The sequence below is a fragment of the Hydra vulgaris genome, chromosome 02 (genome assembly GCF_038396675.1).
Source record: "Hydra vulgaris chromosome 02, alternate assembly HydraT2T_AEP".
Taxonomy (NCBI): Eukaryota; Metazoa; Cnidaria; class Hydrozoa; order Anthoathecata; family Hydridae; genus Hydra; species Hydra vulgaris.
The window spans coordinates 9692920-9709770 of NC_088921.1; the positions used below are offsets into that span (position 1 = coordinate 9692920).

The 16851-nt window shown below is 27.5% G+C and overlaps 2 protein-coding genes across 2 annotated transcripts in view; both read right to left on the reverse strand.

Annotated features, from left to right (window-relative positions):
• The window catches only part of LOC136076723 (usherin-like), a 765758-nt gene that overhangs the window by 277811 nt on the left and 471096 nt on the right, over nucleotides 1–16851 (reverse strand). The window lies entirely within an intron of this gene.
• Nucleotides 3731–4759, reverse strand: LOC136075817 (histone-lysine N-methyltransferase SETMAR-like). Its single transcript, XM_065789255.1, has one exon. It carries the CDS (start codon nucleotides 4757–4759, stop codon nucleotides 3731–3733), a length of 1029 nt encoding a protein of 342 aa, XP_065645327.1.

Genomic DNA, 16851 nt, shown 5'->3' on the forward strand with positions numbered 1-16851 from the left:
TAAATCAGTAATTTAAAAACTTATAAAATTTTTTGTAATCTTAGTTGCGTTACCTTTTGTTTTAGTTTTAATTAATCAAGTTTTTGCCTTTTTAAGTTTTTATAAAGCCACAAGTAAAAATGTATATGAAATTTCGACAATTGTTGTATTTGCTGCCAGTTAAGTTCATCTCCTTAAGTATATTTAATAAATTTTTTGCGCCGAATCTCATGTTTCCTAAGGATGTTGTCGTATGAGCCTGTTTATATACATGTATGCACATATATGTATAGATATTTATATGCATTTTACTGTATTCGTTTTAAAATGACTTGCTTTAAACTTCATGCTTTTATTATATGATTTTGAAAAAAAATCTATATATATATATATATATATATATATATATATATATATATATATATATATATATATATATATATATATATATATATATATATATATATATATATATATATATATATATATATATATATATATATATATATATATATATATATATATATATATATATATGTTGGCGGTATATTACAGTTTATATATAGCCAATATTGTAAATCAATATTGGCTATATATTCAAAATGTGGACATTTATATTAGTGCAATATTGTTAACAATATTTATTCAATATTGAGATCAATATTGTACCAACATTGCGCAAATGTTGCTTTCAACTAGGGAAATATCTCGTTATCGATATTTTTTTAAAATTTGATATTTTCATCTTGAATGTCTTAGCAAATTAACCCACCATATAAAAAAGTGTAAACAAGTATAAAAAATTTCAATTTTGACCACCCTACGTCCCACTGTGCACTGTGCAGTGGTTTTAATTGCTTTTTAAATAAAAACAAAACATAGTACAATTTTTTAATATTTTAACAGTACTGAATATCTTAAAATTCAATTGAATTCTTAAAATAAAATTCTTAAAATAAAATTCTCAATTGACTTCTTAAAATAAAATTCAACTGAATTCTTAAAATTCAAAAAAAAAACTGTAATTTTATTGTTTAAAGGTTTTAATAAATAAAATTGAAAAAATAACTTTTTTTTTTTTGTTGCATAAAATAAAGTAGTATTGTTTCAATAAAGAGTGGCTTAAAATTTGATCTTTTATTGATAAGTTTGTTAATAACTAATCATTAGATTTCACCAATTAGTTCTAAATGTCAGGATGGTATTTTTTTACTTAATGTTATTTTCTTGAGATAATTTAAAGTGCATATGTTACGAAGTGGTCTGGGTAATATAAGCATTTTTGCTACTTTTTTTAAACCTCTGTATTTTTAAGAAAAAAATTCGGTTACCCAAATATCTATGTAGACGATGAATAGTGATCCCTAAAATTTGTTTATTCGCAAAAATTTTGGATCTAGCATAATTATTATTTTAAAAATTTCAATTTTCAATTTTCAATTTTTGAAAAAATTTCAATTTTTGCTTTAGCTGCTTATAATGCCCTATTCTATCATATACACCGATGTAACGAAAATAATTCAACAAAAAATTAACAATATCAACTATCAAATAATCTCAGATTTTGCAAAAAAAAAATATTAATAATAAAATTTCGACGAAAAGTCTTTTTCCATTATAGAAGTCTGTTTTTATTATTTTCTGAAAAATCTTCGTACTATTAATTACAAAATAACGTCTTTCAACCCGACGCAAAAGTTTTTTAAAACACTACAGCCAAAAATTTTAATCAGTTCCACGTTTCATAAAACATTCTGTTACATAACATAATACTGATTTTTCTTTAACTCGTGAATTTCAATGCTTTTGTTAAAAAAAGAAGAAATTAAGTTTGAGGTGAGATAAAAAAAAGAGCGACGGTTAAACCGCGTGTTTTTGCCACCCTTAGTACGCGTTAGTACCTTTTTGAGTAACCCCACCTTCCCTCATAACTGCGTTCGTACTTTTTATAAGATCTCTTAGATGAAACTATACCATGGAAATTTCATACAAATTCTATTCAAAATAAATTCTCAAAAATCTTTTCTTATGCTAAATATAGAATGACTATTTCTTAATACCAAATCTTTAAAAAGTATACTTTTTATTTTTATTATGCTATAAAGAGTGACCATTTTTTAATACTAAATCTTATATAATATGAAGTATATACTTTTTATTTATTAATAATTGTCTGACCTACTGCAATTAGGGTTAGGACTATTGTAATTGTAATTGTAAAAATTATATACAATAACACATTACAATACAATAATATTGTATTGTAATATTACAGAATCAATAAAAAAAAAATTTATTTTGGTATTGTATTGCTGTGATGAAAAACAATTACAATACGTATTGTACTGTTTTTTTTCTAACAATACAATAAAATTCGAGAACTATTGTATTGTATTGTTTTAATGAAATAAAATTACAACAACTATTGCATTGTTTTGATGAAAACAATTACAATAACTATTGTAGTGTATTACTTTACATTAAAGTAGAAAAGCTAACGTATTTTAACGTATTTATATTCATCTCAGACAAACTTACTATTATTTTTGCCATTTTTTATTTACGGATTTGCAATATATTGCAAATTTTATTTTTTACATATTTAGATTTTGCATCACCTATCTTGTTATTAAATTGATGAGCATTCTTTAGTTTATTACTGTAAAATATTCTGTAATTTTTAAAATTTTATTACTTGTTTTACCTTTCTCAGGACGTATTTTATGTTAAATCGCTGTCCCTTTCATTTGCAGAAAAATGGTGGTTTCCTTTTTTTTATCCCGTTAACTTTGATTTTCAATATTTAAGGTTGCCCAATTTACCATTCTGGCACCCTTTCTCCCTCCCATTTTGTTTCAGTAAAATAGAATCAATTATTAAATGTTAGTTGTACCCTATTTCAAGGGTACAAGGGTCGGCAACTGGACTGTTAAAACATTTATTAAATTTTGACACTTAAATAACTTTTTTTATTACAATAACAGTATATTTTTATTGTATTACAAAGACGAATTACAATACAATATTTATTGTTATTATAGTAGGTCATTACAATACATTTTATTTTTTCAGATTTTGTTATTGTTTTATAACGATGAATTGCAATACAATATTTATTGTTATTGTATTACAGAATTACAATAGTTGTAAATCACAAGTATTGTTATTATTTCTAAATTAAGTCAATACAATAACAATAATTATTGTCACTGTTATTGTTTTCATTACAATTACAATAGTCCTAACCCTAACTGCAATATTGCTTGAGAAACTAACTTATTTCAGTTAACTAAACAAATCTACAGTAAACAAAAAAATGTCCGCAGTATTATATTTGGCGTTTACAAAATGTTTAATTGCGAATCTCTTTTGAGGAAACTGTATGCCTTTAATGTTTATAAACTTAACATACACCAAGTTTTACTATTCATGTTTAAAACAAAACATGTTACATCTTTATTTATCTCTTAGAAAAATTGTAAAAATTTATTTAGTTAAGAAACATTTTTCTACAATTAACATGTTTAATTTAATTTTATTACAAAAGAAACTTTTTTAAGATGTTAACATTTAAAAATTATTACCTATTTATTAGTTTACAATTAAGTAAACAACGTTATTTGTAACTAAAAGGAAACTTTTATTTCCGAACAAAATAACTTTGAACAAAAATACTATCAGGTAACCAAAAAAGTTCGTGCGGTTTTTCCGTATATAATAAAAACACACAAAACGACAAAAGTAAGTACATTTATTCATCAAAATAGTCACCATTAGCATCTAAAACCTTTTCCCAACGTAAAACAAGCTTATTTATTCCACTTCTAAAAAATTCTTGGTCCTTTGAGTCTATAAAAGCTTTCAACTCCATTTCAACCGCGTCCTGGTCTCGGAACTGCTGTCCTTTTAAATGATTTCCCAGGGAAATGAAAAAATGGAAATCAGTAGGGGAGAGGTCTGGCGAGTATGGTGGATGAGGCAAACTCTCCCAACCAAGGCTTTGGAGCTTGTCCTGAGTCACGCTAGCGGTGTGCGGTCTCGCGTTGTCGTGGAGAAGCAGAACTCCTCTCCTGTGCACCAGTGCAGGCTGCTTTACAAGCAACAGGTCGTGAACTCGTTGCAGCTGTGCTGAGTAGACCAGTCCAGTAATGGTTTTGCCTGTTGGGAGCAGCTCGTAATGCACCACACCAGCTGTAGTCCACCAAATGCAGAGCAAAACCTTCCGCTCGTGGAGATTGGGCTTGGGTGTCTTTGGGATGGGGTCATCGGGGGACAACCAATGGTAGCAACGCTTGGTATTGTTGTACACAATCCATTTTTCGTCGCATGTCAATAAACGATCAAGAAAAGGCTCAACATTGTGGCGTGATAAGAGTGATGTGCAAATCGTAAGCCGTTGCTTCTTGTTGTCGATCGACAATTTGTGCGGAACCCACCGACTTAGCTTCCACGCTTTCCCAATCGCATGCAGATGCAGGCGGATGGTTTCAATACTCACAGCAAACCTCACTGCAAGTTCTTGGCAAGTTTGGCTGGAGTCAGACTCGACAGCGTCCTTCAGTTCATCCTCATCAACCAACAATGGGCGTCCAGAACGCGGCAGGTCTTCGATGGACTCATCTCCCGAAGAGAATCGCTGAAACCACTTCTGTGCTGTGCGTTCACTTACTGTACCTTCTCCAAATGCTGTGCAGATGTTTTTGGCCGCTTGTGTTGCATTCCTTCCAAGTTTGAACTCGTAAAGTAAGCAAGATCGAATAATCGTTGGTTGGGTTGCCATCCTTTCTTTACACAAAACCTTTCCTGTACGCTCGTTACAAGCCTACACTATATATGCAGCAACTGCGCGTGACACACGCGTTCTATTACGCAACAAAGCTACTTGCCTTGTGCGATGTGGGTGTTGTAAAAAATGCCAAAAACAATTCAATTACCAAAAACCGCACGAACTTTTTTGGTTACCTAATACAAAAAAAACTTTCGAACTTTTTTATTTTGACAACAAAAATGGTTTATAAAAACAAATGGCGAAAACCTTAAATTTTAAAAATAGTTGTCATGAATATATATATATATATATATATATATATATATATATATATATATATATATATATATATATATATATATATATATATATATATATGTATATTTAGTAAATCGAAAATTAAAATAATTCAATTTTTTCAATATTATAAAATATATTTAATATTTTAATTAAAAAATAAATATTAAAAATATTCAACAAAAATTTTAAATATATAAAATATTAAACAAAAGATTTCCACATAACGTTAATAATATTTTCAAATTTCAAAAGTATTAGGAAATACGGGTTCCAAGCCAAAAAAGCGGATTTTCAAAAAATAAGTCTATGGCTCGGAAAGTATGGTATCATTTCAACCATTTTTAATAAGTCTATGGCTTAGAAATGGCTTGGAAAGTATGGTATTATTTCAAACATTTCTAAAAAAGTGTGTGATCTCTACCTTTTATGGAGATGAATCATACTTTCTAAGAAAGTATCACGAATCTTCACCATTTTTCAACATTATATTATGAGATCTCTTCAACCAGAATGACATGGTACTTAATTATTATTTCAACAAAGAAATAATAATTATAATGTTAAATCTAGCCTTAGCGTAAAATAAAGCATATCCAATTACAGTAAAACTTCCAGATTGTCCAACTTGTGCATCCCCAGAGTTTAATGTAACTACTAATCTTCTTCCAGTAGTAACACTATGCATGGAATCAGTAAAATTTCTGTAAAATGAGATAGTAGTTGTAGAACCAATTACTGCACTTGTTTGATACAATAGTCCAGATGATTCATTATTAAATGAATTAATATTAGCACCGTTCCACGAAGAAAGATAAAAGTCTTCTAAACCAGATGAGCAGTATATGCATACACTATTCAAATCAAATCCTTGAAATACTGTATAACTTTGTCCGTTATATGGTGTCCAAGGTTGAATAACATAGTTAATATTTATTGGAGAATTGTATGCATTATACATGCGTACTCTAGATTCCCACCAATTTCCAGATACTCCAATAACATGCATTTTAATTTATTTAAGATAAACACCTTGACCAGCATTGTCTGTAGTGTCTAATAGTATATATTCTTTACCATAAGTTGTGTTAATAAATCTAAATATTTTTGAGTATAATTTAATAGATGATAATGATTGAGGTATTGATGTAGTTCTTTTAATAAAGGGTTGAATCCAATATGTAACGTTTTGACTAGTTTTATTGTATAATTAAATTGCTAGACTAGTAGTAAATGATAAATCTAGTGTAAAGTATCCTCCTAATGCGTTAGCTGTATGCACATTACAACCTTGTAAAGAGTTTGCATAAAATGAGTGACCAAGTGGGTCAAGTAGTGAAAATAAAAAATATCAGGCTAAAGGAATATTATTATCTCCAACACAATCTGTAGAAGTAGAATAATCTCCTTTGCAAATTGAATGATCTGCGTTTATTTCTAAGAAATACATTACCTGGCACATTATGATTAGGATCTAATCTTTCTAATGTTAACCTTAGTTTTCTGAGAATACAAGGACCAGAAGATTGTCCAAAAACTGTTGTTGCATCAACACCTGTATTTGGTGGAATAGTCTGTTGTTTTAATCCGAGGCACGTTAAACTTGAATTTGGTATTATCCCTAATTCATTAAGATTAAGTGTTTTATTATCGACATAACTTTTTGTAGCAGTATCACGTGAGCTTGTAGGTTCTGCTACATTTATTAATTTATTATAATTCATAATAATACTACCAGCTGCATTATTATATCCATCTCTCCTAATAAACAAGAAAGTAGCTTGAGATAATGTTAAACCATCTACAGCTACAGCTGAAGTAGTATCGCGTCCGAATTTATCGACTGGGATTTTATATATAAAGAAAAATTTTTTTAACTATATTTTTTAAAAAATTACCATAGATTTTTTAAAAACTTACCAAAGGTTATTAATAATATTCTGAAAATCACATCTTTCATCTAGTTTTTTTAAAATATATAAACACAAGTGTCCACAGAATGAGGTATTTCCAAATTGAACTCTATCACTATTATAATAAACAGGACTTTTTAAATAATTAACAACTTCAACTGTTGGTGTAGTCCATAAGAGTCAAAACTTAGTTTTTCATCTCCGTCTTTGTATGAGCAAATCCAGTGAAATCCTTGCGTATTTGAATCTCCTGTATTTAATATTCCACATTCTTTTTTTTGTGTATTTTTAGGTAATTCACCTCTTACAAATACACCTTTAAAATGTTTTATTTTTAGCTTTTTTGCTGCTTTGATCAAATCAAATTTGTTTGTGGTTCATTTGGTAAAATTAATCCGTCAACATTGATAAGTTTATGATAACTGTTATTAATTTTTTCCATTTTTACTTATAAATTGTTTTTTTTCTTAAAAAAACAATTTGACCTCTTTGGGGTTTGGGCTCTGGGCTCTTTGACCTCTTTGGGCTCTGGGCTCTTTGACTTCTTTGATCTATAAATTATTTTTAGTTTTTAGTGTCCATATTCCAATGTGTGTATACCATCTTCTAAAATAACTCTTTTATAATCTTCTGCGCCTATTGCTATTTTATTGACCCCTTCTGTGTAAATTTCATGTTTATAGAATCTTATTATGTTCATTCTCCTAATATGTTCTCTTTTCTTTAATAAACAATCTTTGTAATCTTCGTGTGTTATATATTTTTTAACAACATTTGCCTTTACTCCTTTACATTTTTTCTTCTCTTCTCCGTGTACTTTGTAAGAATACAACTTGGATCTACAAATTCTTCAATTTGTGCTCCTTTTGATTCATCTTTAAACATTCCTAATACTTTATTATTTACTACAATTTTAAAACCAATCTTAATAATGGCTGGATGATTATCATCAAATTCACTTGTATCAAATTTGCTTTCAATATCATTAGCTTTATCCGCATAAACGTCTTCTGTTTTTATTTCGTATGCTAAAGAATCTGTATTTGTGAACAATAGTTTTGCTCGATCAGTGTATTTTTTCTTCATGTAATCATAATGAAATTCGTACATTAGTGTTTTGCTCAAATTTAATATACACATTCCAAAGTAAACTAGTTTAGCAAATCTTAATTTTGTTCTTTTCATATGTACTGCTATTAAGATTTCATCAAATGTTGTTCTACTTTCAAAGTTATGTTTTGATGCTAATAATATAGCTTCATTTCTGTCTGTTATTAATCTAATACCAACTCTGTTTTCAATATTTTCCATTGTTTTTCCAAAAAATAAATAGTTCATGAGTTTAAAAAAGTCTTTTTCAAACCTATTAGTTGCTTTAGTTCTAAGTTTTGTGTTCTTACCAATCAATTCACTCAACCACGCTCTTTCTTGAAACTTTACAACTCTATCAATTTTAGTAATCTTAAATACTAATCTTTCATACAATTTAAGATTTTCATAATTAATAACATAATTTTTCTTATTATTTAAATTAGGAGCTAATTTTTCAACACTGTTTATGGTTATTCTTTCTGGTGCGAGCGGATAATCATTATGTTCATCATTTAGATTTTCAGGATAATCTAAATCGAATTCTTGTATACATGGAATTGATTTCCAGTTTTCTATTTCATTTTCATCCATCCATTTAAAACCATGTGTTGGAAGTGGTTTACTCATTGCCCATCCATATAAGTTATTAGCATCTAGATACTGTATAAAGGTTGATGGTTTGCTTTGATTATACGAATCACCCATATACTTATTATTAGAAGTTCCAAATTTATTAGATATCATACTACTTCCACCTCTTATACCTTTCTTTATCATTAGTAATATATCGTAATCTCTCAGCAATTCTAATTTCATTTCTGCCATCGTCAATGCAGCATCCCAAGCTAATCCTGGCGCTGTATAGTACCAAGCAGGATCTAAATCATAATTTCTAATACAAAGATCTCTAAAATTTTCAAAGACGTCAGCTAGTAAAAGTACATCTGAAACGTTGTGTAAATCATGATAATCTCTAAATAATTTGCAATTAAATTCTTTCCATACATATTGCGCATACGAGTAATCATTATCACTTATTCCTTCACCGTTTAATCTCGAAAAGAATGATTTTTTTAGCGGTAATTTTGTCTTATTAAATCTATTAATAGATCAACCCAATCATATGGGTATACACCTTTTTTTAGTAACAAATCAAATTTTTCAGATGAATATAATTTTCCTATATTTTTGCCCTGGTCTTTTGCTAAATTCTTTGATAAAGCATCTAAAATATCAGACATTAATCTATAATCTATAATCTAAGTTCACGTTTAACTTCAACTTTCTTACCCTCTTTATTAATAAACTCATCAACTTTAATTTCTCTAGAAAAGCTAATATACTTTTCTTCATTGTTTGGTTTACAATTCAACTTTCCTCCTGATAATTTCTAATAAGTGAGAAACGTAACCAGATATATTGTGAAATATAACTGGAAAGAATTTTGGAATTTTATAATTTAAGTTACAATTTTGATGAGCAGCACTTCTATATTTTCTAGTAATATGGCATTGGTCACGTCTTTATCATTTTTAAGATCCTTTTCACAAATGCGACATAATATTGCTGCATTAAAATCATGCTCGTTTTCATAAGTAAATATCTGCCTTTTTGAAAATTTAATCTTGTTATAAATTTTCTTAATATCTTTTTCTAAGCTATCAACAAAAATTTGTGCAACATCATCAGTTTTATTAGTTGAAGTAAATGTGACTGGACTACTTTGATAAATACTTTTGTCTAAACATTTAATAAAATAACAGATTAAACTTGGAATATGTTTTTGATATTGTTAGTATAAGATTCATTCAAGTGTTGTTCACAAGTGTCAATTGGTTTGATAAAATTTTCAAAGTCGGCATATACTACAAACGGAACTCTCATTGATTTGTTGTGATTATTAAATTGCATTGTTTATTTTGGTGGCAGAAGTTCAATGCGTACTGAATCATTTGTTTCATAATACGTTTTATGATTAGATAATGATTCTCCAGAATTAAACCAAAGTAAAAAATTCCTTCAATAGTGTATAGCACATTTATTCTTAGATGCTTGTGACGATAGCAGTCTGCTTAAACTTTTTATTAAACAATAGTGATTAGTTTCACCATTTGAAAATAATAATAAATCTATTAGATGTTTACGTTCATTATTCTTTGACACACGCAAAATATGAACTTCTTAGTTTTCATAACCCAATACATTAACATTGATATCTTGATTATTTTTCTCAAATTGTGTGATTTGATTTAATGATAATGGAAATTTTATTTTTTTCCCAGTTTTATTTTTTCTGCTTGATTTTTAAGCTCTTTATCTACTCTTTCAGGATGATTAATGCTCTTGCAACACAATTTAAAACATTGATTATATTCATTTTTTATATTAATTATTGCATTTTTATTTGCTAAATATTTATCAAGTGGAATGTATGATTAAGCTTCAATAGGATTATAATCGATAATATTTATTTCCATCTTTTCAACAGAAACAAACCTCAAACCTGATCCTAACTGTTGAAAAGATGATAATGATTCAAAAATTTTATGCTCAATACTTTCATATAATTCACTCAAATCTGTTGTTTCTAATACAGCTGTATTATTAGTTCTAAATATAACAGTTGTGGTTTTAGTTTCTCCTGTTAGAAAAGAAGTGCGCTCCATTACACAAGTGAGAGCTATATAAACCTTTGAATTTATATTTTCATTTATTATTTCAACCGCACTTTTTTTAGCAGCATTTATGAATGGTAAACCATCATAACCTTCTATTCCTTTAGCTTTAAAATGTTTTGTCACATTTTTAATAGATGATTGATTTAATTTAAATTTTATTGCATTTATTTCTTTATTTATTTCTTCAACTTTATTTTCAGGTTCAACTTTATTTTCAGGTTCAACTTTATTTTCAGGTTCAACTTTATTTTCAGGTTCAACTTTATTTTCAGGTTCAACTTTATTTTCAGGTTCAACTTTATTTTCAGGTTCAACTTTATTTTCAGGTTCAACTTTATTTTCAGGTTCAACTTTATTTTCAGGTTCAACTTTATTTTCAGGTTCAACTTTATTTTCAGGTTCAACTTTATTTCAGGTTCAACTTTATTTCTAACTTCCAATTTATTGTATAAATTTTTTAATGAGTTGACATTTTGATTGATTTTTGCTGCCAATGTATTCACTGTATTTTTAATTGTATCAGGCACATATGACATAAGCCAACCTATTGTAGATTGCGATGGTCTTTGTTCAATCGGTGTATTACGAACTGCTATAGATTGCGTTACAATTACAGATGTGCGCTCAACAGGTGTGTGCACTAAAGTGTCTAATAATTCACTTTTTCTCATTCTATAATAATGTTTAATTTTTCGCTCTTGTGCGATTTGTTTTAGTTATATGACATTTTTTTTTTCCATTTTTATATAACAAGATATTTTTTTTAAATTTTCATTTTCTTTAAACAGCTTTTTTTAAAAAAATATCTTGTCATATTTTTTATTATATCTTTATTTTTATTTTTAAATATATACAAATCCTCGTATTTTACAATAATTAGTAATATTTTTATTTTTTGAAATATCCTGCTCTTTTGTAATTGTTAATGTTCTATATACAAAAGGTGTAGAAGTTAAAATTTCTGAAGGTGCTATATCTGGAATAGGCTCATCGAGTATATTTTCCATTTTTTGTATAACGAGATTTTATTTCTTAAAAATATTTACAAAGCACATATAAATATTTTTCAAGCATATATTTATTATAATTATTCTATTTGTCTCTACCCTCTAATTCTATAAGAAGGTTTTATAACTCTCTCTCAAAATTTTCAGATTTAAATATTTCAATCTTAAATCCATTATCAACTTTTCCATCACGTAATTCAAGATATCTCCATCAATGTTTAGTATCTTGCATAGCACTATATAATGATTTAGATATTTTAACTTCTCCAGTTTCCATGTTTGTAAATTTAACAGTGACTGGTTTTTTCTTAATTGTTTTTAATCTTTCATATTTTGGATCTATTTCTTTTTTTTCTTCTTTTTCACGATGTATTTTAGGCTTGATTGTTTTTTTCTCATTGGTTCTTTCATTGAATGTATTCTAGGTCTGCCAACTGGTCTTTTATCATTTAATTCTTTCACTTCATTCATAATTGATTCTTTATCTAACAACCCATTATCTATAGCAATCATAAGCAATAAAGCGATATTGTCAGATGTTTTTGAAATGTTACTTTCTTCTAATAAATTTTTTAAACTTTTCTTTGTGTATTTCATTCTTTTTAGTATATAAAGAAAAAAACTTTAATTAATTTTCAAAAAAATTTAATTTTCAAAAAATTTAATACACAACATTTATTTTATTCCCATCTGATTGAAATTCTATCATTCTATCAGATATTACAACTGCAATAGCTTCAGTATCTGCAGGAACAGCCATATTAAATGTTGCTTTAACTTGTACATTTATTGTTGATAATTTTAATCTTTCTTATTGTTTACTAACATCAAAAACAAAAAGTGGGTATAAATCTTTATAGTCAGAAAGATTCATATTGCTGTGTGTGATCAATTCATTCATTCCATAAAATTTTTCATTAAACACAGCTGCATCTCTATAAGCTCTTGAAAATGGCTGATTTGGGAATGACAAGTTATAATCAACAGCAGGATATCTTTCTTGATTAAGCATAATGTACATATTTTTCAAGTCGCAATGATCAAATATTGAAGCATTAGCATTTAGGCCTCCATCCTTACTTGTTTGAAATGCAACAATAATGTATCTTAATAATGTTTTTCAGGAGATGTCTTTTACGCACAATCTAAAACTTACTGGAAGTGTCACTTTAGATTCAATAGATTTATAAAGAATAACCCTTTCTACATCTGATGGGATCACATATGGCATAAACAATGATATTTTATTAAGATTAACTTTTCCTGCAGCTGCCACAGAAAGCTTTAAATTGCATCATCATCACTTTTTCTTAGATGGGTTAGTGTATGTTTAAATCCATAAATAACTTTGTCGTAACATCACAGAATCCAAAAATGTGTCTTTAAGGTATGCAAAATGAAAATGTTTCTTTTGTAGTTGGTTTCTGAATTATGTATGCTTGTCTTAATGCAAACCCTGAGTTCTCAGCAAGTACTGCTGTTATTGCAGTATCTTTATACCACAATTGATTTAATCCTTGCGCTAATTGAAAGTCATTTCGGTATTTAAGCATTCCTAACATTGTAGTTACTTGACCTGGGTGATAAACAGTTTCTATATTTTGGTTTGATAACTGGTACGATATTTGACTTTATAAATGCATAATACCATTATTTGTAAGCGTCACTGCATCTGTATTAGCATAAGCTGTTCCTTCAGCAAGTTTAACAAGTTGTCCTTCAAATAAGAGAAAAGCTTCAGATGGAAGTGTGAACAAATCTTCTTGCTCAATATTGATTCTTATTTCTCCAGCACTATTTAGATTTGTACGAGCCACTGGCTCATATTCATGAAATTCTTTCATATCCATTATCTACAATTGGGATTTCTGTAAAATTTAATACTTCGGAAGTTGTCATTTTGTTTTTTTATATCCAATATACAAATTTTTTTTTTGATTGACAATTCTTAAAAAAACTAATTATATAAAAAATTTCGCAAGTCTATTACCCAAGTATACTACGCAAGTCAAAGGTCACGTCCATTTTTAACTAGATCTTCAATTCTTATAGCATTTTCATTTGATACTTTTTTGATGATCTTATTGCAGAACCCATCATCAGTTTATTTATATTTGTTGATATATCATCTGCATAATTTTTTTTAGATCTTTCAGATCCATTATTAATCAGATCATTAGATCCAAACAAATTTGAAATTATTTCATCAATTTTTTTATTAGTAGCAGGTTGTGAAACTATTTTTGAAGATGCTTTATCAATTATTTGTTTTCCTTTTTCAACTGCAGCACTTCTTGCAGCTTCTAGTGCTGATGTTGAAAGCTCTTTTCCTGCTGATTTAGCAGTAGTTATTGCAGTTTTTCCTAAATCAGTAGCAGCCAACTTCTTCAACACAGCTTATGATACTCTTGTTACATTTGACGTTTTTATTCGTTTAAATAAATCTCTAATACTTTCGAATATACCACTTCCTCCAATAGCATATTTCTTTTTATATCTCTTATTATGAATAATTAGCATTTTTTATGTACTATATATATTTTTTTTATATGAACTGATATATAACTATAAATTATTTTGTTGTATTGCTTTATACTGTGAACTATTTATTATACCATGTCGTAATAATTCATCACAAATTGCAGCAGCTTCATTTCTTGCTCCAGTGTTATCTGCTTTTCATGCAGCTATACGCAAATCAAACATTTCAATTAATGCATTAGGGTCGCTAGGAAGAATTATATTTTGTATTTTTGTCCCTATTCTTGTTCCTATTCCTCTCCCTACTCCTGTTCCTCTTGATTCACTCTTCCTATATTCTTTTATATCTTTCCAAATGGGGGATATTATTTCTCTGTATTTTCAACTCCAAGATGACTTTGGTTTGTAAGGATTTTCAGAAGTAATTGCATCTGTTTGTATTAATATATTTTGATAATTTTTAAGGTCATTTTCATTAAAAATTTCCTTATTAGGATTAAACTTTGTTATCAACTCCCAAAGACCAGGAGTACCATAATTTGTTTCATGATTAATAATTATATCATCATCACTACTATGTATTGGCTTTTTTCCAATATAAAATAATTGTTGTATAACTGTTGCAATTTTTCCTATCCTCATACCTTTATTTTCTTCATGAGAAGGCAGTAGTTCTTTAGAATCAGTAATCATTATCTCTCTATTTGCTTCAGGAAAAGACGTTTAAAAAGTGAGTGCAAATTTATTAGCTTGATCTTGCAATTTATTTATGTTTTCTTTTATTCCATCTTGACTATCAGTTAATGGCTTGTACAATTTTTATAAGTCTAACTGTAAATTAGTTTCACCCATCTTTTCATATAAACTATTATTCTGTTTTCTTTTTTTAGTATCTAAGAAATCTTTAACAATTTTGTCTCTTTTTTCAGGATCTTCAATTATTAAAAATTACATTTTGCTTTTTCTAAAAAATACAACATAATTTGTTATGTTGTATTTTATGTTTTATTATTTATGTTTTAATAAACTATTTTAATACATTATTTTGTGCTTTTACGTTTACATTTGTACTAAATCTGCTTTTAAGTATATTAATTGCATCATCTCTTCCTTGTTTAATTAATGATTCTTTAGTTTGTTCATTAATTAATTCTATTGAATTTGTTCTTATTTTCTCAAGCATGGCTTTAAATTTTTCAAGTTCACTTAGTATTAATTTAAATTCATTGTCATCTATACTTCCATCTACTAAAGCTTTAGAAATATGATCACTTATTGTATATCAATTGGATATATTTATTTATATCATTAATTTCATAACATTCATCTGGAATGTATATATCCTTCCAAGTTGATCCGTTATTTGCTTTATATCTAAAATTGTTGTTTAAAAAATTATTATTAGGAAAACTGTAATATGTCTCTAAACTAACTAGAGCCATTTCATATTCTCTGTCTTCTCTAAGTGTAATAATAGGGGCAAACTTAGTTTTTAAGATATTGTTATTTCCGCTCACTGATAAATAATACGCCATTTTTTTGTTTTTTGTATAAAGGATAGTATTTTTTAAGTAATTTTTTTAAAAATTATTTTTTAAAGATTTTTTTAAAAATTAACAAGTTGGTATATAAAAACATTTAATCCACTTCTATATTTTCCATGATCTCTTTTAGAAGATTGTTCTATAATAGCAAATCCATGAAGCCCTGACCCAGCTTTCTTACAAAAACTTTTAAACTCATCTTTTGACATATCACTTGAAACATGATCATTATAAATATGATTTAAACTCTTTGAATCTCGTGGAAATAAACATATAAAATTTGCATTTTCTCGTATAGTTTGCCTAGGTAACATAAAATAATTTCGTGCAAGATAGAAACAATCTGCATTACGATGTCTTCCTCTTATATAATATTTTTCACACTTATTTTGCTTTGTTAATTGTAAATCATCAAATATTATCAAATTATTCTTATGAATATCGAGATCTTCAGGATCAGGTACATTTTCTGCTGTTTCAAGAAACTTGCACTCCATATCCGTTTTCTCATTTAAATTTTTTGAAATGTCTTCAATTATAAGCTCAAGTTTTGCATTTAATTTTTCTATTTTATCTTGTAACTTAAATAGATCAAGAATAATTTCTTATGGTAATTTTTTTTCAAGATTGTTTTAATATTATGTATTCTGGTTGAAAAAGAGATTTTCCAAAATCTTGTAAATTATTATAGTTTAACCAACCAGGTCTCAAAAGTCAATTCAATAATAAAGTAGTTTTTCCACAACCCGACTTTCCAACGATAATTCCTCTTATACTCTTAGAAAACAACTTATTATTTTTTTAATTGTTATTCGCATTCCATGAAAAATCAATAATATTCATTTAATATATTTAAGATTTTTTCTTAAAAAAATATATTTAATTACTTTATTTTCTATATATCTAAAAATGTACTGTCTCAAATGTAGAAACAAAACAGATACACTAAACTTACAAAATGTTGTTAGTAAAAACTATAAAATATGCAACGTGGAACTTGTGCCATTTGCAGAAAAATAGAAATTAAATTCGTATCAGCAAAAGAAGGAGGTGATTTAGTAAGCTCAATTAATTTAGCAACAAGTAAAATAA